Here is a 27,822-nt window from a genome sequence, read left to right as displayed (position 1 = left end):
CATTACCCTGTGTCTTTGGATTACTAGTCCACAATACCACTACGCCACCACTATCCAGTGTTGTTTGGCACTGAGCTGCACATGAGAGTAAGAAGCTTCGCTTGACAATGCTGAGGTAGTTTCTGCCTTGTTCTTTTAGATTTGTTCTGTGCTTGTTGGAATTGTTTTGACATTTAGATTTTCATCAGCTTTTTGTGGAAAAGCTGTCGTTTTTGTCAACCCAAACATTGGGCGGAATTTTCCGGCCATTCATGCCGGCGGAATTTTCCGATCCTGCTGCAGTGAACGGATATTTGGCTGAGTGCCAAATTCTCCATCCCCGCTTGCCGTGGTGGCAGGGTGTGAGCGGCCAAAAAATTCTGGCCATCATGATTAACATCAGTGTGTTTTCTAATGGGAACCAGCCTATGTCTGACATATTTACCAGGTGGGTCAGGCTTCACAAAATGCCCACCCTCTGTGGTGGCTGATAGTGGTGGCTATTTTTTTTGGTAGAGTATTTCTGCAAGTAGAGATTCCTATTCACAACGAAAGCTAAAGAAGCAGACGCAATGGTGCCACTAAGCCATACAAATGTCTAACTAACCAGGGTGCAGGGCGGTTCTTCAGGAGCCTCGTTATCACTGTGCTGCCAATGGTCTTGTACATCCTTCAAGGTGAAGATGATCATGTTCATCATCTGGGATGTTTGGCAGGGTTCTGGTGAGAACGTGGGCGACTGCTAAGAATTTGATTTGATTTATTATTGTCACATTAGCATTCAGTGAAAAGTATTGTTTCTTGCGCGCTAAACAGACAAAGCATACTGTTCATAGAGAAGGAAAGGAGAGACTGCAGAATGTAGTGTTACAGTCATAGCTAGGGTGTAGAGAAAGATCGACTTAATGCAAGGTAGGTCCATTCAAAAGTCTGACAGCAGCAGGGAAGAACTGATCTTGAGTCGGTCGGTACGTGACTTCAGGCTTTTGGATCGTTTTTCCGATGGAAGAAGGTGGAAGAGAGAATGTCCGGGGTACGTGGGGTCCTTAATTATGCTGGCTGCTTTTCTGAGTCAGATCTCCATCTGGAAGGTTCTGCTGCAAATGGGACTGGATGCCACAAACGGTTGAGTTTTCGATGATTTGCTGGCTCGGAATTTCTTCCCCTTGCGATTTTTCTCTGCCTTCGCTGGCTTTCGAAGAAAGCTGCACCATTTTTTAAAATCAGGTGCAGTGATCCTGGACCAGTTTCTGTATAAATCTCAGAACTTCCGAGCTGAAGCCTACGGAATGTCCTTGCGGTGTTTCCATCGATCGCAATGGCAGCATACCCCGGACTCAAGCTCGCAATAGAAATAAGCAAATGTCAGGTGCTCTGCCTACATGACCAGCCCAACTCAATCATGACTGTGTCAATGTGGAGTGGATGTTTGACACGACAGCTCGAGTGAGGATCTCAGTTTCTGGTATGTTGTCCTGCCATCTAATCTTCCAAAGGCAACGCAAGTGAAAGTGATGGAGCTTCTTGTAACACCTTTCCAAAACTGCTGACATTTATTTACACTTATGAAGAATCATTTCTTCCTGAAAAGAAAATCTATTTATCATTGACCCCATTATGTCCCCCTTACTATTCAGAACAGGCTTTTAAAACCTGAGATTAATTGAAAACACACATTAATTTTCTGGAGAATAAGCAGCTCAGAGCTTGCCGTCTTGGTTGAAAATTAGTATTTCTCGTGGTTTCCCCTAATTTATCTTAGTTTTTGTCCAACTGCCCTGACATATTCCGTCCCTTCTCAAAGTCAGTGGCTGGAATTTTATTGGCACGCCCACCCCGGATACGGGCCGGGCGCGGCTCGCGGCACGGAATTCTCCGTGGGCCTCAAGCGGGATTTTACAAGCCTGGCCCGATCAAGATCGTAAAATACCGGCCAATGGCCAGGAAGCATCTTCTGTATCGGTATCACTGAATGACCATACACGAGAAAGTACGCAAGAGGGGACCAGGATGTTCCTCCCTCACATCGAGGCTTCTGTTCAATGCCACCTGGCTGGAGTGGTGGGCTAAAACATTATGCACTCGACTTGTGTTTGCTGCAGCAGGGAGAGAATGCTGTATCACCTCTTTCCATTGACATAATTTTGCATCTAATACATTTACTGCTGTAGTTTCCCATTCATACCAATTTTAATAGTGCCATGTAATAAGGTGTCGGACTTTGATGTTTTTCTTTCTTTTTTTAAAGTCATCTAGAGCAACATCTTGCATTAGTGAACAGTATCTAAAGCTATTGTCCTCTGTCACACTGGACACTAATACCTTGAGACCGCATAGCCATTGATCTGAAGGAACTTGAGGATATCCTGGGCTTTCTCTCGGTCTCTGGCTTTCTCCTTGGCTGTCAGGGTATCATAGGGCACCAACAAAGGGTGGTTTCCTCCTCCTGCGGGAACAATAGCGACCACTGACATCAACAATAATACGTGGCATTTCGTAATAAATTCCTCTGATCACATTCTGTGGAATTTCACTTCCAGGCTAAGTGGTTGAGGCTAAAACAATGTCAACTTTCACTGGATGAAGGGCATTGGGGTGAAAGGGATATGGGGACAGAATGGTGAAATGTGATTAGAATTATTTGTTCACATGGACTGATTGAGCCAAATAGTTTATTTCTATGTTTTTTTTAATTCATTCAAAGGATGTAGGCATCACTAGCTGGGCCAGCACTTGTTGCCCATCCCACAGGGCAGTTAAGAGTCAACTACATTGTTGTGGGTCTGGAGTCACATGTAGGCTAGACCAGGTAAGAATGGGAGATTTTCTTCGCTAAAAGACATTAGTGAACCAGATGAGTTATTACGACGATCAGCAGTGGCGTCACGGTCATCACTGGACTTTAATTCCAGGTTTTTATTCAATTCAAATTTCACCATCTGCCATGGTAGGATTCAAACCCAGGTCCCCAGAGGGATTACTAATCCAGTGACAATATCACTATACCCCCGAAATCTTTGTGTAGGCAAAATGTTTTGGAGCTTTCGAAAATGGAATCTGCAAACATGTTTTACATTTCGGTTCAATAAAATAATTAAACAGTATTACTCTTGTGAAGAATTAGTGATCATGTTTAAAATGGCGGCGGTCAGTCGAGTGGGCGTGAGCCTGTGGCACCCCACATAGACAACCACTAATTTAAACATGTTTTAATGTTAACAGGGTCCATGCCGATTGGTAAAGTCAAACGAGGACATTTGGAGTCAACACTCCTCACCTATGCCCAGTCTCCCAACTATCTCCTATTTATACATGTTCAAATACCCATCATCGGTTTTCCGCAACAATATAATTGACATTCACAAATTCTAACAGCGTTGACATGAACAAACCTTAACATGTAATTGACATTAACGCTGACATATAAGTAGGAAAACTGAAAAGAGAAGAGATATTTCCTCTTGGGGAGAAAAGAAAACACTGGTGGATGAATCACTCTCACATATACCCTAACAAAGGCCTGGGAGTTAATATTGTGTCCATTATCTGAATAAGAAAAGGTACAAAGTGTAATGGGTTCAGAAAATGAAAGATAAAAGGGAGTCACAAAAATATAATAGACTATAAAATTGCAGATGCAATCTGGTGTAATCAGAATTCCTCAAGAAGGCCATTTGGTCCATCAAGCCAGCACTGACAACAATCCCACCCAGGCCCTATCCCTCTAACCTTTTTTACCCTTCTATCCCTCTTGACACTAAGAGACAATTTAGCATGACCACTCCCCCTAACTGCACATCTTTGGACAGTGGGAGGAAACCGGAGCACCCGGAGGAAACCCACGCAGACAAGGGGAGAATGTGCAAACTCCACACAGACAGTGACCCGAGGCCGGAATTGAACCCAGGTCCTTGGCGCTGTGAGGCAGCAGTGTTAACCATTATGCCACCCAAAAGGGATTTTAAGTTTCTGGTATTCCCCCATTTTACACTCTCCACAATTTGACTTTCTATTGACTTAGTGGAAAGTAAAATCAAATGGGATATGAAACTGGTGGTCTATCCATTCCTAATAGTTACCTGGCAGGTGGGCTATCTTAAAGTTCTCCCGAATGTGTCATTATTGGGTCCAAAGAGCAAACATTGGAGGCTGTTTGGCCAGTGCCCATCCTATTGACACAATGGTAAATGATGACAAGGTCATCATCTGGGCATTGTTTGCTCCACATGCTGGTATCAACAGGGAAAGCATCTTTTGACACATCTTTCTTGTTGGGGACAAAGCTGTTAAATGTTTAGACAAACATGGCAGAAAAAAAGCCATCGACCTGAAATGTGAACCCTGCCTTTCACTCCTCCCAAAGAACAAAGAAAATAACAGCACAGGAACAGCCCTCCACCGACCATGCTGCCCGACTGAACTAAAACCCCCTACCCTTCCGGGGACCACATCCCGCTATTCCCTTCCTACTGATGTATTTGTTAAGATTTGTCAATGTTGCATCATCCACTGAGTAATTCCAGAATTTTCCATTTTCCTAACAGGGTCTACTTTAAAAACTCAGTGAGGGGCAGCGCTGTTACTTTCGGGAGCTTTACCAGTGTAGAGGGATATGCTCAACCAAAAGACAAGAAAATAACAAGCAAACTGATCCGCTATATGAGGGGAGAGGAAAAACAGAGGAGAGATTGCTAACTGCTCCATCGCTTGGCTGATTGTTTACAGCGGCACTGGTGGAGAGCTGGGGTTCGGGTGGCTGCTTTCATCCTTCACACACTGGATCAAGACTCAAACTGGAGAAGAGGAGGAACACAATAGCTTAAAGAAAGAAGGCCATCTAGAAAAATGGAAATAACATAGAGGTTTGTACTTGTGGAAGGAAAAACATTTAAATAGGCAATGTATCATGTATGAGGAGAGATTGACTAGGTTAGGATTGTATTCGCTGGAGTTCAGACGAATGAGCGGGGAATCGCATAGAGACTTATAAAATTCTAACAGGACTAGACAGGGTAGATGCAGGGAGGATGTTCCCAATGGTGGGTGTGTCCAGAACCAGGGGTCACAGTCTGAGGATTCGGGGTAGACCATTTAGGACGGAGGTGAGGAGACATTTCTTCACCCAAAGAGTGGTGAGCCTGTGGAATTCATTACCACAGGAAGTAGTGGGTGCCAAAACATTGAATGTATTCAAGAGGTGGCTGGATATAGCACTTGGGGAGAATGGGATCAAAGGTCATGCTGAGAAAGCAGAATTAGGCTATTGAGTTAGACGATCAGCCATGATCGTAATAAATGGCGGAGCAGACTCGAAGGGCCAAATGGCCTCCTCCTGCTCCTACGTTTCTATGTTTTTATGCTTCTATCATGACCAGAGGAAGGTGATGGTCATCTTCCAAAGAGAAATTGATCCAATAATTTACGATTTACAGGCTATTTCTCTTGACAGTGAAAAGCTGGGGAGTTTAGTGACCATTTTATTTTTGATCAAGAGAGGTAGATTGAACTGCCAGATGGTGTTACAGGATGGGCCATTTAACAACTTCAAAACCAGTGCAAGAGCACCAAATCAAATCCACTTCGTTGAAGTGAAGATTGAATACCCGTCGAATCTTGACCAATCACAGAACTGTAACTCAGCACTCTGTCACAAGATTTACCAGGCTACCAATTCCTTTAAGCATATATGTAAAACAGTGAAAATTGCAGTAGTTAAAAACCAGTGGGTTCCAGCGATATCACGGTACCCTAACGATAATGTAAACATGTTGCGTTACCTTTAACTTCGAGTTCGTTTTTCTTCTTCTTAGCCCAGATATTATGATAGTTCTCCGCCAGAAGCTCTGCCATTGCCTGTGATCAATTGCAAAGAAGTATGGTCATCACCAAAGAACAAAGAAAATTACAGCACAGGAACAGGCCCTTCGGCCCTCCAAGCCTGCACTGACCATGCTGCCCAACTGAACTAAAACCCCCTACCCTTCCAGGGACCACATCCCTCTATTCCCATCCTATTCATGTATTTGTTAAGATGCCCCTTAAAAGTCACTATCGTATCTGCTTCCACTACCTCCCCCAGCAGCGAGCTCCAGGCACCCACCACCCTCGGGGTAAAAAACCATTTCAAACGGTGAAGAATCATTCCTTCAGAAGGGGAAGCTGCAGGACTGATCGTTTACTGATCAAAGCCTGGATAGATTAACGTTCTCTGAATAAGGAAGAACAAGCCTGCATTCTAGACTGAGAGGGCCTCAACCCTATGGAGGGACTGAATAGATTAGGCCTACATTTGCTTGAGTTTCAAAGAATGAAAGATGATCTCCTTTGGATAGTTAAAGCGTTTTGGCAGGGTGAATGCTAAGAGGCTGCTTCCCCCTGGCTGGTGAGCCTAGAACTAAGCGGGTCGGAGTCTCAGAGTAAGGGGTCGTCCATTTAGGATTGTGATAAGGAGAAATTCCAAGTGGAAATGCATGGAATTGTGTACCCAAAGGAGCTGTAGATGTTCATGTGTGATGAGTATTTTCAAGATTGGGATTGATAAATTTTTGAGCATGTGCGGAACAAGGGATGTGGGGGTCAGGTGGAAAAATGGAGTTGATATTGAAGTTCAGCAATGATATAATTGAACGATGGTGCAGGTTCCGGAGGCCATTTGCTGAACTCCTGCTCCTATTTCTTTCATTTTTATAACATTCGCTTTCCTGCCCAATAAACAGTTACCCATCCAGTAATTCAGTGCATTACTGACAATAGATACTTTGATAATAATAACGTATTTCGCAAACTGTTCAACCCTGATTTTAACTCCAGGCAGTTCGGGTATAGGTGCCCATTTAAAACACTCCCCTTGCTCCAAGATTTTAACTCCTGGGCATCATTTAAATCTTTCAATCAATTAAGTTTTGTTGGAACCACTTCTGAATAGAATCACACCAAGAATCAATAAATATGCACAATTTCCTGAGATACTCAAGACACCAGAGAAAATTATCCTCAAAAGTTTGCGGGTGCATGAAAATGTAAATACTTTGGTGTCAGACGCAGCACCAAGCCAATGTCTACAGAGCAGTGGTGATATCCGCCTTCCTATATGGCTCAGGGATGTGGACTATGGCAGGCACCTCAAAACCCTGGTGAAGTACCAGCAATGCTGCCTCTGCAAGATGCTGCCAGTCCATTGGCAGGAGAGAGACGCCATCATCAGAGTTCTTGCTCAGGCCAATATCCCCAGCATTGAAGCATTGACCACGCTCCATCAGCTCCACTGGCCGAGCCTGACACAAAACTCCCAAAACAAGCACTCTACCCAGAGCTCCGACACTGTAAGCAAGTCCCAGGAGGGCAGAGGAAACACTTCAAGGACACTCTCAAAGCCTCCTTAAGAAAGTGCAACATCCCCACTGACACCTGGGAACCTCTGCCCAAGACTGTCTGAAGTGGAGAAAACGCATCCAGGAAGGAGCTGAATACTTTGGGCGAGATTTTATGACCTCGCTCGACCCGAGACCGGAAAATCCCACCCGAGGTCAACGAATCTTCCCATTGTCCGCCCGTCGCCCGCTCCGATTCCCATGGAGGGCTGGGCGGTAGAATTCCAGTGCTCAAGTTTCATCGCCAAGAGTAAGCTCAAGCCAAGTGTCAACTGTGAAAGGAGCGCATGACAACCCAGGCACCCCACCCAACCGCTCCTCCAATCACCGTCTGCCCCAGATGTGACAGAGGTTGTAGGTCACACATCAGACTCCTCAGTCACCTGAGAACTCTTTTTTTTATTCAGTCGTGGGAATTGGGTGTCATTGGCTGGCCAGCGTTTATTGTCCATCCCTAGTTGCCCTTGAGAAGGTGGTGGTGAGCTGCCTTCTTGAATTGCTGCAGTCCATGTGCTGTGGATTGATCCACAATGCAGTTAGGGAGGGAATTCCAGGATTTTGACCCAGCGACTGCGAAGGAATGGTGATATATTTCCAATTCAGGATAGTGAGTGGCTTGGAGGGGAACTTGCAGGTGGTGGTGTTCCCATTTATCTGCTGCCCTTGTCCTTCTAGATGGAAGTGATCGTGGGTTTGGAAGGTGCTGTCGAAGGATCTTTGGTAAATTGCTGCAGTGCATCTTGTAGATAGTGCACACTGCTGCTACTCAGCGTCGGTGGTGGAGGGATTGAATGTTTGTAGATGTGGTGCCAATCAAGCGGGCTGCTTTGTCCTGGATGGTGTCAATCTTCTTGAGTGTTGTTGGAGCTGCACCCAATCAGGCAAGTGGGGAGTATTCCATCAGACTCCTGACTTGTGCCTTGTAGATGGTGGACAGGCTTTGGGGAGTCAGGAGATGAGTTACTCACCGCAGTATTCATAGCCTCTGACCTGCTCTTGTAGCCACAGTGTTTATGTGGTGAGTCCAGTTGAGTTTCTGGTCAATGGTAACCCCAAGGATGTTGACAGTGGGGGATTCAGTGATGGTAACACCACTGAATGCCAAGGGGCAGTGGTTAGAGTGTCTCTTATTGGTGATGGTCATTGCCTGGCATTTGTGTAGTGCCAATGTTACTTACCACTTGTCAGGCCAAGCCTGGATATTGTCAAGATCTTGTTGCATTTGAACATGGACTGCTTCAGTATCTGAGGAGTCACAAATGGTGCTGAGCATTGTGCAATCATCGGCGAACGTCCCTACTTCTGACCTTATGACGAAGGGAAGGTGATTGATGAAGTAGCTGAAGATGGCTCGGCCTAGGATACAACCCTGAGGCTCTCCTGCAGAGTTGTCCTGGAGCTGAGATGACTGGCCCTCCACAATCACAACCATCTTCCTATGTGCCAGGTATGACTCCAACCAGAGGAGAGTTAGGCCCCTGATACCCATTGATTCCAGTTTTGCTAGGGCTCCTCGATGCCACATTCAGTCAAATGCGGCCTTGATGTCAAGGGCTATCACTCTCACCTCTCACCTCTGGAATTCAGCTCTTTTGTCCATGTTTGAACCAAGGCTGTAACGAGGTCAGGCGCTGAGTGACCCTGGCGAAACCCAAACTGGGCGTCACTGAGCAGATTATTGCTGACCAGTTCTTGATAGCACAGTTGATGACCCCTTCTATCACTTTACTGATGATCGAGCGTAGACTGATTGGGCAGGTTAATTGGCCAGGTTGGCTTTGTCCTGTTTTTTTGTGTACAGGACATAGCTGTTGGGTAGATGCCAGTGTTGTAACTGTACTGGAAGAGCTTGGCTAGGGGAGCAGCAAGTTCTGGAGTACAAGTCTTCAGTACTATTGCCAGAATGTTATCAGGGCCCATTGCCCATTTTCTAGCATTTGGTTAGTAACCCTGCAGATTGTGGCACTTGTAATGAATACCCAAACACCTTTGAAATGAATTGCGGGTTTCTGCCTCTACCCCCCTCTCAGGCAGTGAGTTCCAGACCCCCAACACCCTCTGGATCAAAAAACCTTTCCTCATCTCTCTTATCATCCTTCTACCAATCATTTTAAATCTATGCCCCCTAGTCACTGACCTCTGCTATAGTTAATAGCCTTGCCCCATCCACTCTATCCAGGTCCCTCACAATCAAATCTCCCCTCAGCCTCCTCCATTCCAAGGAGGACAACCCCAGCTTATCCAATCTTTCCTCATAACTGCAATTTTCCAGTCCTGGCAACATCCTCATACATCTCCTCTGAACCCTCACTAATGCAATGACATCCTTTCTGTAATGAGGGGACCAGAACTATACATAGTACTCAAGTTGTGGCCTAACTAACGTTTTATAGAGTCCCATCATAACCCTCCTGCTCTAATATTCCGTGTCTTGGTTAATAAAGGAAAGGATTCCACATGAAAGCACTTTTACATAGAGAGGGTAATGGAACTCTGAAACTCCCTCCCAACAAGGGCAAAAAGCAGGGGAAGAGGACTAACTGAATGGCTCATTCAAAGAGCTGGCAGAAGCATGATGGGCTGAATGGCTGCTTTCTGTGCTCTACGATCCCATGATTAAAGGAGGTTTGGATATTGGGTCAATCAAAATTTTCAGTCAGAAAAGGTTTAAATAATATCAACAACTATAATGTAATTTTTCAATCACACCCTTTATAACAGAATCTGATATAACGCATGCCGTAGCAGGTTAGCTGGAGCAAGAACAACTTACATGCAGGTCCCTTGAAAGTGTGACATTGCTCATGTCGATCGGCCGAGGGTTGTAGCCATGTGCAGAATCTACAGAAATCTGAGTGACAAGTAGAGACACAGTTGTAAAGACAAGTGCAAAGCATAGATGGAAACAGTTAACTTCTGCATCTGTTTTAATAAAATGAGTTATAATAGTAGAAGGGATAGAAAAAACTCAAGAACAGCTTCTTCCCTGCTGCCGTCAGACTTTTGAATGGACTTACCTTGCATTAAGTTGATCTTTCTCTACACCCTAGCTATGACTGTAACACTACATTCTGCACTCTCTCCTTTCCTTCTCTATGAACGGTATGCTTTGTCTGGATAGCGCGCAAGAAACAATACTTTTCACTGTATACTAATACAAGTGGTAATAATAAATCAAATCAACTGTTGTGTTGTCTGTGGCTTGGAGGGGGGGGGGGGGGGGGGCTGGCGGGGGGAGCGGGGGGCGGCAGGAGAGAGAGATCAGTTCCATTCAGGAGGTCCTCACAAGTTTTAATAAAAACAAGAGGCAGATTTATTTTCGGTGCGCTCTGTACTGACTCCAACTGCTAGCAGAGTGTGGAGGCCCTGGTGTTACAGACTGATCATGTGGCCATCCTCTTAAAGGAGCCATGCCACACACAGTAATTCCCCAAATACACAACAAAACAAGGGCTGAATTTTACCGGCATAGAAGAGGTTCCATTCCTGGGATTGAAAGTTGATCCCTGTGCTAACAAGTGTCAGGTTCCTGGAGCAGTTAATTAACAGCCTTTTGATTTATTTTATTTAACTGCCCAATGAAAGGTGGCATTCCTCCTCTGCCATTTTACCACCTTTGGGGGGAGCTGCCACAGCCGTGTTTTTGTTTATTCATTCGTGAGACATGGGCGTTGCTGACTGGCCAGCATTTATTGCCCATCCCTAGTTGCCTTTGAGAAGGTGGCAGTGAGCTGCCTCTTGAATCGCTGCAGTCCATGTGCTGTGGGTTGTCCCACAATGCCATTAGGGAGGGAATTCCAGGATTTTGACCCAGCGACTGCAAAAGAACGGCGATATATTTCCATGTCCGGACAGTGAGTGGTTTGGAGGGGAACTTGCAGGTGGCGGTGTACCCATGTATCTGCTGCCCTTGTCCTTTTAGATGAAAGTGGTCGTGGGTTTGGAAAGTGCTGTCCAAGGAACTTTGGTGAATTGCTGCAGTGCATCTTGTAGATAGTACACACTGCTGCTACTGAGCATCAGTGGTGGAGGGAGTGGATGTTTGTAGATGTGGTGCCAATCAAGCAGGTTGCTTTGTCCTGGATGGTGTCAAGCTTCTTGAGTGTTGCTGTGTGAGGACATGTTCCCAGTGGACCCCATGGCAAAGTGCTTTTGCTGCAGTGTGTACCCTCCGATCACCAGTGTCGCCCTGCATTGCCCTGGCACCGTAGAGAAAAAAATTCAAGGGCTCAGCATGGAGGCATCCACCCTATCCTGTAGCCTCAGAAGCAGCCACTTCTAATGCTGCTGAGCGACCGGACTCCGAATTGGACCAGCATCTCTGGAAGGTGGCTGCCACTCTTGATTAGACACCATTCCGGCAGCGGCCTCTGCAATGGCCGCTGCTCCTGAAACACAGCCGATGGTAGCCATGATGTGGAGAGTCCTGAAACACTGCTCCAAGGACCTGACACTTGTTAGCACAAAGGTCAGCTTACACTTTCAATCCCAGAGATGGAACCACTTCCATGCTGATAAAATTCAGCCCTGCATGTTTTATCCAACATTATTCAAATATGAAGGGCTTGACTTTTGTTTCAATGTGTGCCATATTATTTTGCATGTTTTAACCCTGGGTCATATGTGGCATCTATGCCTTACCGTACTTTGGAGAACCAATTGGACCAATGCTACATGTAGAAAAGGGTGCAGAATATAACAAAAAGTTAAAGTTTATTTATTAGTCACAAGTAAGGCTGACATTAACACTGCAATGAAGTTACTGTGAAATTCCCCTAGTCGCCACACTCCGGCACCTGTTCGGGTCAATACACTTAACTAGCACATCTTTCAGATTGTCGGAGGAAACCGGAGTACCCGGAGGAAACCCACGCAGACACGGGGAGAACGTGCAAACTCCACAAAGACAGTGACCCGAGCCAGGAATCGAACCCGGGATCCTGGCGCTGTAAGGCAGCAATGCGAACCACTGTGCCACCGTGCCACAGGCTAAAGATATTGTTTATGATGTGTGCTGCATTAATAAGTGGAGAAGCAATCATGACAGTAGTTTGTTGACTGTTTCTGTAAGCTTACGTTCACCACAGCAGAGCTGCTATTCAAGAACAGATTGATAGCTAAAGAGTTTCCGGCTGGGATTCGATCTAACTGTGCGGCTGGTAGTAATGCTAGTTATTTGGTTTGATTGATTATTGTCACACGTATTGGTATACAGTGAAAAGTATTGTTTCTTGTGCGCTATACAGGCAAAGCATACCGTTCATAGAGGAGGAAAGGAGAGAATGCAGAATGTAATGTTACAGTCATAGCTAGTGTGTAGAGAAAAATCAACTTAATGCGAGGTAGGTCCATTCAAAAGTCTGGCAGCAGCAGGGAAGAAGCTGTTCTTGAGTCGGTTGGTACGTGTCCTCAGACTTTTGTATCTTTCTCCTGACGGAAGAAGGTGGAAGAGAGAATGTCCGGGGTGCGTGGGGTCCTTAATTATGCTGGCCTTTGATAACGGGTGACAATGACTAGAGAGAAGGACAGGCTGTCCTGGTGATGGACAGGATGAAAATAAAGGGCTATTTGTTTTGCTTTTGTCCTGTACTTCTTTTGAAGCGTAGCCAACAACTGGGAGCTACGGATAACATCCTTTTCCCAATCAGCGGGGGTGGCATGAGGTAAGTGGTTTTAGTCAGTAAAGACAGCTGCATCCATTCCAAAACACACCTGTCGTGTTACTGGTCAATGGAAAATTTGTTTTTTTCGGTTGGTTCTTACCTGGCTTGACTGAGAGATTCTCCGTGTTCTGTTATACAGCACCATGGACTCGCCTTCCCGTGTTCTCGCAATCGTCCAGCTCCAGGCAACCATCGTTCTTAGAGACTCTTTTATTGGCCAACGATACACTTCCTTGTCCTGTAATTTTATCAGAACATGATTTCATGAGGTAAAAAACTGGCCACAACAAAGTTATCCTGGGGAGAATTAATTTTAACTGATGATACTCTATTTACTAGTAATGCATTCTTAAATCTGATGCCTATATCAGCATATTAAGGCTGCAGCATTTAAATTTGAGGTGTCTTAAATATTTATCGTTTGTCAACATCTGCTACAATATTCCCATGTCCAATCGATTGGACATGATTCCTCCCATAGTCCAAAGATGCACTCGTTAGGTGGATTGGCCATGCTGAATTGCTCCTTAGTGTCGGGGGGACTAGCTAAGGTAAATGCATGGGGTTATGGGAATAGGGCCTGGGTGGGATTGTGGTCGGTGCAGACTCGATGGGCCGAATAGCCTCCTTCTGCACTGTAGAGATTCTACGATTGGTTTAAGAGTGACGCATTCATTACAAAATGGAAAAACATTTCCGCCAACATCCAGTTGGACAATTAAACATTTTATGGCCCTTCTCTGATAGGCTAGAATAAAAAGAGGAACAGGTTAAGTATGTTTGTAAAAGTTGATATCAATGAACTCCTAGTTCAAAGAAATTGTAGTTGCAGCTTCAAATAAATTCTCAAAGGTCTTCTTCCAGAATTTTCATGCCTCAAAGTCACATCATAAAGTAAACTGGACTTTAATTCTAGGAACAGAATACATCAAGAGTAGTTTCATAATATTTTAGAATCTTTCAGTGCAGAAGGAGGCCATTCGGCCCATCGAGTCTGCACCGACCACAATCTCACCCAGGCCCTATCCCCATAACCCCATGCATTTACCCTAGCTAGTCCCCCTGACACTAAGGGGCAGCTTAGCATGGCCAATTCACCTAACCCGCACATCTTTGAACTGTGAGAGGAAACAGGAGCACCCAGAGTAAACCCACGCAAACACGGGGAGAGCATGCAAACTCCACAAAGTGATCCAAGCTGGGAATCGAACCCGGGTCCCTGATGCTGTGAGGCAGCAGTGCTAACCACTGTGCCACCGTGCCGCTTGGTTGTGTTATATTTGTGAATCACAATAGAATAATTGTGCCTCACCTATGAGGTAAACATTTGACAGACCTTTTAAATAAACGTATGAGAGATGTAGAGAATTTATTTCTAGCTTTATAGAGGAACACAGGTATATTAGTGGGGAGGTGATGGCCCAGTGGTATTATCGCTAGACTATTAATCCAGAAAATCAGCTAATGTTCTGGGGATCCGGGTTCAAATACCGCTTCGGCTGATGGTGGAATTTGAATTCAATAAAAAAATCTGGAATTAAGAGGCTACTGATGACCCTGAAACCATTGTCGATTGTCGGAAAAACCCATCTGGTTCACTAATGTTCTTTAGGGAAGGAAATCTGCCGTCATTACCTGATCTGGCCTACATGTGACTCCAGAGCCACAGCAATGTGGCTGAGTCATAACTGCCCTCTGAAATGGCCTAGCAAGACATTCAGTTTCAAGGGCAGCTGGGGATGGGCAATAAATGCTGGCCAGCCAGCGACGCCATGGCCTATGAATGAATAAAAGAAAAGTTCTCAAAAAGGAGAAATTTTCAGGGCTATGCGGAAAAGACAGGGGAGTGGAACCGATTGGATAGCTCTTTCAAAGTGAAAGCATATGCAAGATGGGTCAAATGGCATCCTTCAATATGATTTCAAGGTTTGAATTATATCAACAGATGTAGGATTTGCTTTGGAAAAATATAGCTGTGTTTTTTACAAACTATCCAGAAGGATCCCAGTTCATAATTAATATTCAGCTCTTGAATTTGGAGAGTTCTTAACTTGTCTGTCCTTTTTTTTTGCACAGTCATGATATTTTTCTTAAATATTTCAGATCAGCAAGTTTTATAATTGGTACGCCTGACCTGGGAATTCCTTTCCCTTGTAAAGTATTGGCTGGAACTGTGAGAACGATTTGTGTGTGAATTCAATATCCACATCTTCAACTTCAGATTGTGGCAACCCTTGAAATCCAAATCTGTCAGATCTGGAAATGTTGGGCAGAATTTTCCCGTCCCGCCCGCCACGGGAATCATAATGGGCGGGATAGGACCATGCACAGGTCCACTGACCTTTGCAGGAATTTCCAGCCTTGGGACGAGCGCGGCCGGAGAAATTCCGGCCGTCCGGTGAGGGAAAAGGCAAATCGATGGCAAATATTCTAGTAAATGCTGGTGTTTTGAAAGAGTGTGCCGTTAGTATTTTCTGGTAATCAACTTTATCTTAGCGTAAACATCCTTCACCTTGTTAAAGTTCCCATGATGTGGAGGTGCCGGCATTGGACTGGGGTGGGCACAGTAAGAAGTCTCACAACACCAGGTTAAAGTCCAACAGGTTTATTTGGAATCACGAGCGCTGTTCCTTCATCAGCTGAGCAATGAACCTGTTGGACTTTAACCTGGTGTTGTGAGACTTCTTGTTAAAGTTCATCGTACTAACCATTCGATGCCAATATTCTCACTTATCTTCACAGGGCTTTTGCTATCATTATCCACTCTGGATCAAAGGTCTTGTACCAAAAATTCAGACAAAATAGAATAAAAATATATCCTGCTGAATTTTACAGTTTATATCTTAAACTAAAATTGAACGTTGGAGTAATTTTACAGCCGTAACTTCATTTTAGGAATATAATGAAATACATTAATAATGATAAACTGTTCAGGTTTCACTCTGCAAGTTTGCAGCATTATCCTTTTGACATTGTCACTTTTTAATCATTCCTAGTCATCCATCATTCTCTGTACAATAAGACTCATTTACTGCGATAAGTATTTCCTTTCTACCCACCTTTTCAGACAAGAGTTTGAATGGTTTTAACAAAGGATGAACCTTGGCAGCTTCGTTACATGTTTCACCATAAACCCATCCGTTTGCAAACTGGAAAAAAAACACCATGTTATTTTGATCTTATGGCAGTTTGGGTCTCATCCAAGATGTACTTTACACTTTTTAATCATTGTAGTAAACGCTACTGAACCAGCGATCATTGGTACACGGTGTGTATTTAAGTATGCTGTGCTCAAACATCTCATGAAGAAGTGAAATGCAGGATTAATGGGCACAAGTCAACATGGTAAGTTCCTGATATTGTGTATGGAGCTAGGGAGAGGTGGTACATATAGAGCAGGGGATTTACCACAAAGAGCATGGTACAACACAGGACCAAGTACAAGTATAGCATTTGTACATCTCCTTACAACTGTCTCAACGCTGGCAATAGCTTAGGTGTGAGCACCATCTCAGCAGGGAATAGGTTGTGATCTGCGGAGGTCAAAACAATTCTAATGGGAGCAGGTTTAACCAAAGCCTGCGTCGGGGGGATAAAACATAAGTGCGTCTTATTTTCCCCGAGAAAAAATACTCTTCATGGGTGGAATGCTCCTGTGATGTGACTAGAATGTAGCTTAACGGGAACGAAACAAAATCAAATGTCACTGCAAAATGTAAGGCACAGATGTGCTTAAAGGTGGGTTACACTGTACAGTGGCACAGCTTGTTGGTAAATAACAATGCCATCTTTTGGATTCATTCCCATAAGCACTGACTTCCTCATCTCTGTTAAAGTTTATTTATTAGTGTCACACGTAGGCTTACATTAACACTGTAATGAAGTTACTGTGGAAATCCCCTAGTCGCCACACTCTGGCACCTGTTCGGGTTACACTGAGGGAGAATTTAACATGGCCAATGCACCTAACCAGCACGTCTTTTGGACTGCAGAAGGAAATCAGAGCACCCAGAGGGAACCCACGCAGACGTGGGGAGAACTCCACACACAGTGACCCAAGCCGAGAATCCAACCCGGGTCTCTGGCGCTGTGAAGCAGCAGTGCTAACCACTGTGCCACCCCACTGTTATGTTGTTACCGCCACGCTGTTATGGGGAGATAATGAGCAATGATTCTATGAGATAGACCAAGCAGCCTATCTACAGCAGCATCAGTGAAAGCTCAGGAGCAAAGTGCTCTCTGTATCATGTGGGAAGAATGAAAGTCAAATAAAAAGGATTACCTTGTCCATTGCCCACTTGTCATGGCTGTGTTCTGCATACTTGTTGACAAAATAATCCAGTTTTTCCGGAAGAGTTGTACTGACAATGGAAGTGAACAAAGAAGTGAAGTTACCTCCTGAACTACATCTTTATATTCATATAACTTTAAGGAATTTTAGTTTCCTCCCCTCCCCCTCCTTTCTTCCTTAACTATTGATGAATGATGAATTTTATACCTGCTCCCTATTTCTTGGCAGAGCGGTGTGTTGCTAAATACAAAATCATCAGTTCAACTGTTAAGTGCTGTCAAATGTGATTTATTTTGCTCCAATTTGGAAGAAAGAAACAAGATGATTTAAATGAGTATGGTGAAGGGACAGGGCAGTGAAGCTAAACTGGTAGCTCAAGAAAGTTTTAAGTTTCTTTATTAGTCACAAGTAGGCTTACACTGCAATGAAGTTACTGTGAAATTCCCCCAGTCGCCACACTCTGGCGCCTGTTCGGATCAATGTACCTAACCAGCACGTCTTTCAGACTGCGGGAGGAAACCGGAGCACCCGGAGGAAACTGGAGCACCCGGAGGAAACCCATACAGACACGGGGAGAATGTGCAAACTCCACACAGTGACCAAAGCCGGGAATCAAACTCAGATCCCTGTGAGGCAGCAGTGCTAACCACTTGTGCCACCATATGCTGTAAAATTCTGTAATCCCATCAGGAGAGGTCCTTCCTTTCTGGTCTATAAAGAATGTGCCAGTCCCACAGAAAGTACTTGGCTTTAATGGCGTCGTGTTGACTCCTAACTCATCCGGTCCACTTCCTATCAGTTGGATGAAGTAAGTTCTACCTTGACTCTGTATGGTTGGGGAATATTCCTTGATCTTGCAATCTGTTGATCTTCCCGTCACTCCTCAACATTACTCATCGCAGAACTTCCTTATGCTCCCTTGTTCTTCTGTGCCTCTATTCTTTGAGTAAACAGCCCAGACCCATATATCGGAACATCACCAAACAAAGGCAACGAAGTCAGTGAAACCTGCTCCACCAATCTTAATATTAGGTGTATAATGCATCCCCACTCTTTGGCAATGATTTCTCTACCGCTTCATTGAATGAGTTAAATCAGTGGGCAGAATTCTCCCATCCTGCCCACCACGGGAATCACAGAGGGCAGGGAGAGACCATGCATATTTCCATTGACCTCAGATGGGAATTTTCAGTCTTGGGGTGAGCGCGGCCAGAAAATCCGGTGTATTGGCATTTTCACCTACTTGGTATGGGCTGAAAAGGATTTTGTTTAACGTGTTATCAAAGATTTATGTACATAAAGCGGTTCAGATCCATTTAAAATGCTGTTTAGAATGATTCCAAAGATGGGATACAGATGACAGGCCAGGATATCCGGCTGTTTACATTTGCATGTTAGTTGAAGTTTTGAGACAATTAATGTCCTTATAGGATAGGTTTAGGTATTTTCTGTTACAACAGAATCATTTTCCTGGGTTGTGGTTGGCAGTGGGATTTAGCTTAACAGACATACCAATACCAAAGGCTTACACACCAAAGGGTGACTTTTCACATAAGGCAATGATTTTAATATGAAACTCAGTGGGTCAAACCTCAACTCAGTTGAGAGATGGCTCAGAGGATAGCCTTTGCTTCTCTTTTTTCCTTTCTCTGTGGGGAGAGAAGTCCTAGATAGGCACCTCTGAGAGACACACAGAGGTACATTGAACCCATCTTGTTTGTATCATAGAGACAGTGTGGGCTTAGTTTAGGGACAGCTATATGGAAAGTATCCCATTCCTGAAATCATAGAATCATAGGATCACTACAGTGCAGAAGAGGCCATTTGGCCGATCGACTCTGCACCAACTCTCTGATAGAGTATCTTATCCAGGCCTTCTCCCCTATCCCCATAACACCACACATTTACCATGGTTAATGAATCTAATCTACACATCATGGGTCACACTAAGGGGTAACTTAGTGATGCGCGTTATCACACACGAGGCTTGAGATGCTCAGGAAATAAAGGCTTTTATTTGCTGTTACAACGAAGCTACTAATTATATACACGATCCCAGACTGAGGGGTCCCAGACAGAGCAGTGATCTTTATACCTCTCCCAGGAGGCGGAGCCCGACTGGGATGTACCACAATAACTATAATACAAGGTGTAACAGCCCAACCCTAACCCCAACAGCAACAAGTAGAACAACCCATCCCTAACCCCAACAGCAACATATATACATACATAGAACATAGAACAGTACAGCACAGAACAGGCCCTTCGGCCCACGATGTTGTGCCAAGCTTTATCTGAAACCAAGATCAAGCTATCCCACTCCCTATCATCCTGGTGTGCTCCATGTGCCTATCCAATAACCGCTTAAATGTTCCTAAAGTGTCTGACTCCACTATCACTGCAGGCAGTCCATTCCACACCCCAACCACTCTCTGCGTAAAGAACCTACCTCTGATATTCGTCCTGTATCTCCCACCACGAACCCTATAGTTATGCCCCCTTGTAATAGCTCCATCCACCCGAGGAAATAGTCTTTGAACGTTCACTCTATCTATCCCCTTCATCATTTTATACACCTCTATTAAGTCTCCCCTCAGCCTCCTCCGCTCCAGAGAGAACAGCCCTAGCTCCCTCAACCTTTCCTCATATGACCTACCCTCCAAACCAGGCAGCATCCTGGTAAATCTCCTCTGCACTCTTTCCAGCGCTTCCACATCCTTCTTATAGTGAGGTGACCAGAACTGCACACAATATTCCAAATGTGGTCTCACCAAGGTCCTGTACAGTTGCAGCATAACCCCACGGCTCTTAAACTCCAACCCCCTGTTAATAAAAGCTAACACACTATAGGCCTTCTTCACAGCTCTATCCACTTGACTGGCAACCTTTAGAGATCTGTGGATATGGACCCCAAGATCTCTCTGTTCCTCCACAGTCTTCAGAACCCTACCTTTGACCCTGTAATCCACATTTAAATTAGTCCTACCAAAATGAATCACCTCACATTTATCAGGGTTAAACTCCATTTGCCATTTTTCAGCCCAGCTTTGCATCCTATCTATGTCTCTTTGCAGCCTACAACAGCCCTCCACCTCATCCACTACTCCACCAATCTTGGTGTCATCAGCAAATTTACTGATCCACCCTTCAGCCCCCTCCTCTAAGTCATTAATAAAAATCACAAAGAGCAGAGGACCAAGCACTGATCCCTGCGGCACACCACTAGCAACCTGCCTCCAATCCGAAAATTTTCCATCGACCACCACCCTCTGTCTTCGGTCAGACAGCCAGTTACCTATCCAATCGGCCAACTTTCCCTCTATCCCACACCTCCTCACTTTCATCATAAGCCGACCATGGGGGACCTTATCAAACGCCTTACTAAAATCCATGTATATGACATCAACTGCCCTACCTTCATCAACACACTTAGTTACCTCCTCAAAAAATTCTATCAAATTTGTGAGGCACGACTTGCCCTTCACGAATCCGTGCTGACTATCTCGGATTAATCCGCATCTTTCTAAATGGTCGTAAATCCCATCCCTAAGGACCCTTTCCATCAATTTACCAACCACCGAAGTAAGACTAACCGGTCTATAATTACCAGGGTCATTTCTATTCCCTTTCTTAAACAGAGGAACAACATTCGCCATTCTCCAGTCCTCTGGCACCATCCCCGTGGACAGTGAGGACCCAAAGATCAACGCCAAAGGCTCTGCAATCTCATCCCTTGCCTCCCACAGAATCCTAGGATACATTTCATCAGGCCCAGGGGACTTATCGACCTTCAGTTTATTCAAAACTGCCAAGACATCCTCCCTCCGAACATCTATTTCCTCCAGCCTATTAGCCTGTAACACCTTCTCTTCCTCAAAAACATGGCCCCTCTCCTTGGTGAACACTGAAGAAAAGTATTCATTCATCACCTCGCCTATCTCTACTGACTCCATACACAAGTTCCCACTACTGTCTGGCCAGTACTTGTAGTACTGGCCAGACCCTGGCTCAGTACTATCTAGTGGGAACCAACGATGGTTCACCACACTTAGCATGACCAATAAACCTAACATGCACATCTTTGGACTGTGGGAGGGAACCAGAGCACCCGGAGCAAACGCACGCAGACACGGAGAGAACGTGCAAATTCCACACAGATACCCGAACCTGCATACCTGGCTCTGTGAGGCAGTAGTGCTAACCACTGTGCCAGCCTGCTGCATATAATGAATTATATTCATTCATATAATCTCATGTAGAATAAACCAGCTGGTTGTACCACAATTGGTCCTGAGTCACTCGAGATACCTTCAGTGTGCCTCTCAAGATGGCCACACAAAAAGGAACGTAGCATTCAGCACCAGCTGTAAGAGGGTCTGTGTTATGGGTCCCAGGAGACACTGGACGGAACTCTACCACCTTGCCCGTCACAGAATCAGAGCGGGCGAGGGTCCGACAATGGAAATCTCCGTTGACTTTGGACGGGAAATCTCGGTCTCGCACGAGCGAGGATGTGCAAACTCCACACAGACAGTGACCCAAGCCGGGAATCGAACCCGGGTCCCTGGCACTGTGAGGCAGCAGTGCTAGCCACTGTGCCAGCCATGGAGTCACACTAGTCAGAAATGCGAACGTTGCTGAATAAAATCCTGCCCACTATGGCTTAACTAGATATTGAGCAGTGAAAATGCACTCCAGATCACAGTAAAGTCCGTTTAACAGAGTGACAGGTGATTCTGAACCCAAGAAAATATTCAGTTCAAACCTGGAAAATCTGTACCAGGCAGCCTGAATATTCTGAATCCTTCTTTGTCACAAATCAAATACACGAGTCACACTTTACGTTCATACTTATGAAGGGAAATATGATGGAATAATTTCAGATGTATGCAACAAGTGTCTGTTTATACTATACTGTCAGAATGCAGTGAGGAGAACAGGGAGACAGATGAATTCAAACTAAAAAAAAAACTTTTGAAATGTCCCTTCCCTCCCTTCCCCAAACCCCTCCCTTTCACTGAAGCTATTAATTATTGTGGCAGGGGGTTCTGGGTTAGCCAGCAGAACCACGGGAAGTGCCTTAGGTTAGCAACAGGCAGGGAGGAAAGAGTTAAAGTGATTCACACCTAACTGGATCTGTTAATGATTTATTCATATGTGGATGCATTAATGAAAGAAAGATGAATGTAATAAGAATTTTAAGTATTAAGTGATTAAGCTAATATTTGTATTTTAACAAACGGAGGGAATTGCAATATGGAAAAGTTTAAAGTTTATTTATTAGTCACAAGTAAGGCGGACATTAACGCTGCAGTGAAGTTATTGTGAAATTCCCCTCGTCACCACACTCTGGCACCTGTTTGGGTCAATGACCCTAACCAGCACGTCTTTCAGATTGTGGGAGGAAACCGGAGCACCCGGAGGAAACCCACGCAGACACGGGGTGAATGTGCAAAGTCCACACAGACAGTGACCCAAGCCGGGAATCGAATCTGGGTCCCTGGCGCTGTGAGGCAGCAGTGCTAATCACTGCGCCACCGTGCCGCCCATGGAGTCACACTAGTCAGAAATGCGAATGTTGCAGAATATGATGATTGAGGTTCAAATGTTTATGATTGAGCTAACAAGAATGCGATAATTTCAAGTTCTGGGTACATAGGGTGCAACATAATATATTTAAAACAATGAGGTTTATATTGTCGAAACTTGGGAGTGTGTCAATCTTTTGGGCCTCGGACTGACACATCGCCATCTTGGCAGTATGCCGTTGGGAAAATAATCACATGGTAAGAGTCCTAAGCAACAATGGCTACCAGAAAGTGGGTCATGCCGGGTGGGGGTATGATCCAGGAAGGGGAATGGGCACAGAGTAAATCATCATGACAAAGCAGCGTATCGCAACAGGCTGAGGTAATCTGTCATAATGTGGATTGACACATTAATATGGAACGAAAACAAATTAAGCTAACTAGTAGGAGTTTCAGAGATAAGCAAAAGCTATAATTGAATTGTATTTTGGCTCAGTGCTGTTTGACCCCCTCGGAGAACTCCCAATGCCCAGGTTAATGTCTTGTTTGTTCTGTAGGTCTTTTATGTTATTTTAAAATAAATTCCGAATACGCCTTCTAAATCAAAAATATTGCCTTTGTGAAATTAATTCTAGCTGTTTTGAAGTTCTTTTAAAAGAATTCGGCCACCATTCAGAAATTCCCTGCAGCAATTATCATTAAGAGTTTAATGGTATCAGATTGCACAGGTAGAGATTGCTCCCAATTAGGATGAAAGCTCCAGGAAACAGAAGTGTTCAAAAGCTGCCCAATCAAACCTTAAGGTATCTACGGGCTGTGGGTTGAAGTTCCCTTCGGTATCCATCGAAGACTGTTTCTCCATCATTGCCACGTAGTTGGATTCCATGTAGTCTGGGGGCAGGGCGCCTGCCACGGCACTCAAACAGGGTAACGCCAACTTAAATAACTCTGGTTCATATTTCTGCAGAGAGACAGAACAAAGCATCTATCCGTTTGATCACTTCAAAGGAACACAAACCCACCCGTCGCTCCCTCCACCATTTCCAGTTTGCTCAGTGCAGATTCCAGTTCCAACTTGGCTCAGAAATGTGAATCCCGATATGTACAAGGACATTTTATTATAAACTATAAAGGCGTAAAGTGTAGGAGCAGGGGTGGATCATTTTGTCCCTCTCTCCTGCCCTGTGATTCAGTGCAACCATGGCTGGTCCTCAGCTTCAGCCCCACTCCCTATATCTCTTGGTTTCTGAGAGACCATCACATGCAGGTTTTTCTCTGGTGAAATTCAAGGATTTTTAAATGCTGCACTGTTTGTATTTTAGTCTGCATTGGTACAAAGGACTGTGGTTGGCCTGCAGTTTGAATGTTCCTCGCATGTAAAACACAAGCACTCTCAGAATACTGGATCCTGTGACCTATCTGTGCCAACATAAGACCATAAGACATAGGAGCAAAATTAGGCCACTCAGCCCATCGAGTCTGCTCAGCCATTCAATCATGGCTGATATTTTTCTCATCCACATTCTCCTGCCTTTTCCCCATAACCCCTGATCCCTTATTAATCAAGAACCTGTCTATCTCTGTCTTAAAGACACTCAATGACCTGGCCTCCACAGCCTTCTGCAGCAAAGAGTTCCACAGATTCACCACTCTCTGGCTGAAGATATTCATCCTCATCTCTGTTTTAAAGGATCGTCCCTTTAGCCTGAGGTTGTGCCCTCTGGTTCTAGTTTTTCCTACTAGTGGAAACATCCTCTCCACGTCCAAAAGCAGGGTCATACTGGTCCTCGCTTTTAGCTGTCCCAGGAGGCTGCCCGAAAGCAGTTTAAAGTTTATTTATTAGTGCCACAAGTAGGCTTACATTAACACGAGCAATGAAGTTACTGTGAAAATCCCCCAGACGCCACGCTCCGGTGCCTGAGGGAGAATTTAGCATGGCCCAATGCACCTAACCAGCACGTCTTTCGGACTGTGGGAAGAAACCAGAGCACCCGGAGGAAATCCACGCAGATACGGGGAGAACATGCAGACTCCACACAGACAGTGACCCAAGCCAGGAATCGAATCCAAGTCCCTGGTGCTGTGAGGCAGCAGTGCTAAGTGTTTGCTTAGCATTAAATTGATCTTTCTCTACGCCCTAGCTATGACTGTAACACCATATTCTGCACCCTCTCCTTTCCTTCTCCCCTATGAATGGTATGCTTTGTCTGTATAGCGCGCAAGAAACAATACTTTTCACTGTATCCCAATGCATGTGACAATAAAATCACATCATAAACATGGAGAACAGGGTCCTCCGCCCGTCTAAGGATCTTCATAGTTCATAGAATGTTCATAGAATCCCTACAGTGCAGAAGGAGGCCATTCGGCCCATCGAGTCTACACCGACCACAATCCCACCCAGGCCCTACCCCCACATATTTTACCCACCAATCCACGCATCTCAGGAACAATTTTTAACCTGGCCAATCAACCTAACCCACACATCTTTGGACTGTGGGAGGAAACCGGAGCACCCGGAGGAAACCCACGCAGACACGAGGAGAATGTGCAAACTCCACACAGACAGTGACCCGAGCCGGGAATCGAACCTGGGACCCTGGAGCTGTGAAGCAGCAGTGCTAACCACTGTGCTACCGTGCCGCCCGTTCTTTCTGCAACTGTCATCAAAGATTAAGGGACCGCCCCGAATTGTGTTTCAAATGATGGGAGGCAGCTTGCCGTTCACCAACGGGGTTTTCTGATACAAAGGGAGAAAAATGGCACTTTCTCAGAACATGGAAAGTCTGCTTTGTACCACTATTGCTCGGCAGATCCAGGCTGCATGTAATTTGATACTATAATTATTAAAACAATAGGGAATGAACCTAGCAACTGATAATTGCTTCTGGAACTATTAGACAGAATTAGTTAGGTTGACTTCAATATAAACACCGGTTATTTAAAAAGAAATGTTTTGGAATAGTAAATGATAAAATAGATATCCCAGGTATTGCTTTTCATGCAAAAGGTACCTTCTGGGACAAGGCATCGAAAATACCCCAGAATAACTTCCTGGATAAGTGAAGTTCCTCTTCTGAAGTTGCTCCAAAGCTACCCCAACCTCCAGGGAGACAGTAATACTTCCAACACCTTTCATAGTGATTGGTCAATAACTGGAAGAGAAGAGTGACAAGTTGGTTACTGAACAAAAGTTACTATTTATAAATCACATTGATTTTATTTCATCCCCTCATTATGTAATGCGCGTCATTCCCAGAGAAGGCGGGCACATAACCTGCTCACAAAGCCTCCCTCAGGAACGTACGACTGGAAGGTCTACAACAATGGGGGAAAGTAACAGAGGCAAAGCGAGAAGATGTTTTACGCAGTCACTTCCTAAGATTGGAAATGCGCTCACTGAAAGTGTGCTGGAAGTAGATTTAATAATAACCTCTCAAAATTTGCAAGTCAATGATCGTAAGGACAGGGAAATAGGGCTAATTGGATAGTTCTTTTAAAGGGCTGGCACAGACATGATGGGCCGAATAGCCTCTTTCTACAATACTAAAAGAGACCCAGGTTCTGCCTCCTTCCCCTGAAGGAGCACCGAGGCTCCTGTCAATTGATAGTGTGCTTTCTTCACCCCTCAACCCCACAGCAGACTAAAACATCATCGCCATGACACCTCAAGGAAACCTTTATCCTTTTTATCAGCACATATTACGATTTACATTTTTAACCAAGTGCACTCCTTATACTGCACATTCCAAACCCACGATCACTACCATCTAGAAGGATAGGGGCAGCAAAGACATGGGCCAGAATTCTCCAGCCATTCACGCCCCACCACTGCTGCCAGAGAGGACAGAGAATTTAGTGCTCAGCCAAATCTCCGTCCACTGCAGCAGGAGGGGGGAGCGCCACTGGCGTGAACAGCTGGATAATCCCCCCCATTGGAACACCATCACCTGGAAGTTCCCCTTCAAGCCACTCACCATCCTGACTTGGAAATATTTTGCCATTTCTTCACTGTCTCTGGGTCAAAATCCTGGAACTCCCACCCTAACAGCATTGTGGGTGTACCTACAGCACGCAGACTACAGCGGTTTCACAAGGCAGCTCAAGGGATGGGCAATAGGTATTCTCCCATGAATATCAGGAACAATAGCAACAATGGGCTTTAAAGAGATTACTGCATTTAGGTAAAGCACAGACTTACCTTAAGAGGCATCTTTGCATGTTCGTTCAGTAGGGGGACATCAAACACCAGTCTCCTCAATAGGTGCTGCATCATGGATGGACGTAATTGGCTGTGAAAGGGAAATCTCTAGGATGAGATCTGGATGCGATTCCTTCTCACATTAACCAAAACAGCAAGACGGTAATGACATAATCCATCAAGACAATGTAACAAAACTATTATTCTTGGTTTTTTTAATGAGGAAATCCAAAAAAGGATAAAGACTCATACACTGAGGACAACACCACGGACAAAATCAGGAATAGTATACAAGATAAACCAGGAAGTAAAGATTAGATTATGTCAAATTAAATGCTAATCAATTATGAGAGATATTGGCTGGAATTGTACCGCCCTGCCCGCCACGGGAATTGGAGCGGGCGAGGGACGGACAATGGGAAGGTCCGTTGACTACAAGCAGGATTTTACGGTTTCGGGATGAGAGAGGCCGTATAATCCCACCTATTGAGTGAGATAAGGAGCTCCTTAGTTTTCAGGATCTGGGGTGAAAAGGGAGTTGGAGAATGAGACTATGGGCCCTATTTTACCATTTTGATTCTAGGTGCTGGACGGACTTGAAACTGGGAGTGTTTCAGATCCGACTTTTAGACCCGTTCTCAGGCGCCTCCATACGCACTCTGCCTGCAAAAATATCAGTGATTCCGAATCGCGCTGCAGAGGCCTGTGGGCGGGGCTTAATGGACCCAAAATCCTGCAGCTCTGATCGGCACCTCCAACTGCATGTGCAAAAAACAAAAATGATAGAATG

At 44.9% G+C, this 27,822-nt stretch overlaps 1 protein-coding gene across 1 annotated transcript in view; it reads right to left on the bottom strand.

Annotated features, from left to right (window-relative positions):
• ryr2a (ryanodine receptor 2a (cardiac)) overlaps positions 1 to 27,822 on the bottom strand; it is a 455,564-nt gene that overhangs the window by 152,684 nt on the left and 275,058 nt on the right. Inside the window, 9 exon segments of the mRNA XM_078230647.1 lie at positions 2,302 to 2,425; positions 5,757 to 5,832; positions 10,123 to 10,200; positions 13,113 to 13,250; positions 16,072 to 16,161; positions 17,295 to 17,373; positions 23,629 to 23,792; positions 25,846 to 25,986; positions 27,033 to 27,123. Coding sequence (XP_078086773.1) covers positions 2,302 to 2,425; positions 5,757 to 5,832; positions 10,123 to 10,200; positions 13,113 to 13,250; positions 16,072 to 16,161; positions 17,295 to 17,373; positions 23,629 to 23,792; positions 25,846 to 25,986; positions 27,033 to 27,123 — 981 coding nt within the window.

Source organism: Mustelus asterias, chromosome 15, assembly GCF_964213995.1.
Source record: "Mustelus asterias chromosome 15, sMusAst1.hap1.1, whole genome shotgun sequence".
In the NCBI taxonomy this organism is placed as follows: Eukaryota; Metazoa; Chordata; class Chondrichthyes; order Carcharhiniformes; family Triakidae; genus Mustelus; species Mustelus asterias.
The sequence above is the reverse complement of the archived record's forward strand: the minus strand, read 5'-3'. Positions and strand labels throughout refer to the sequence as shown.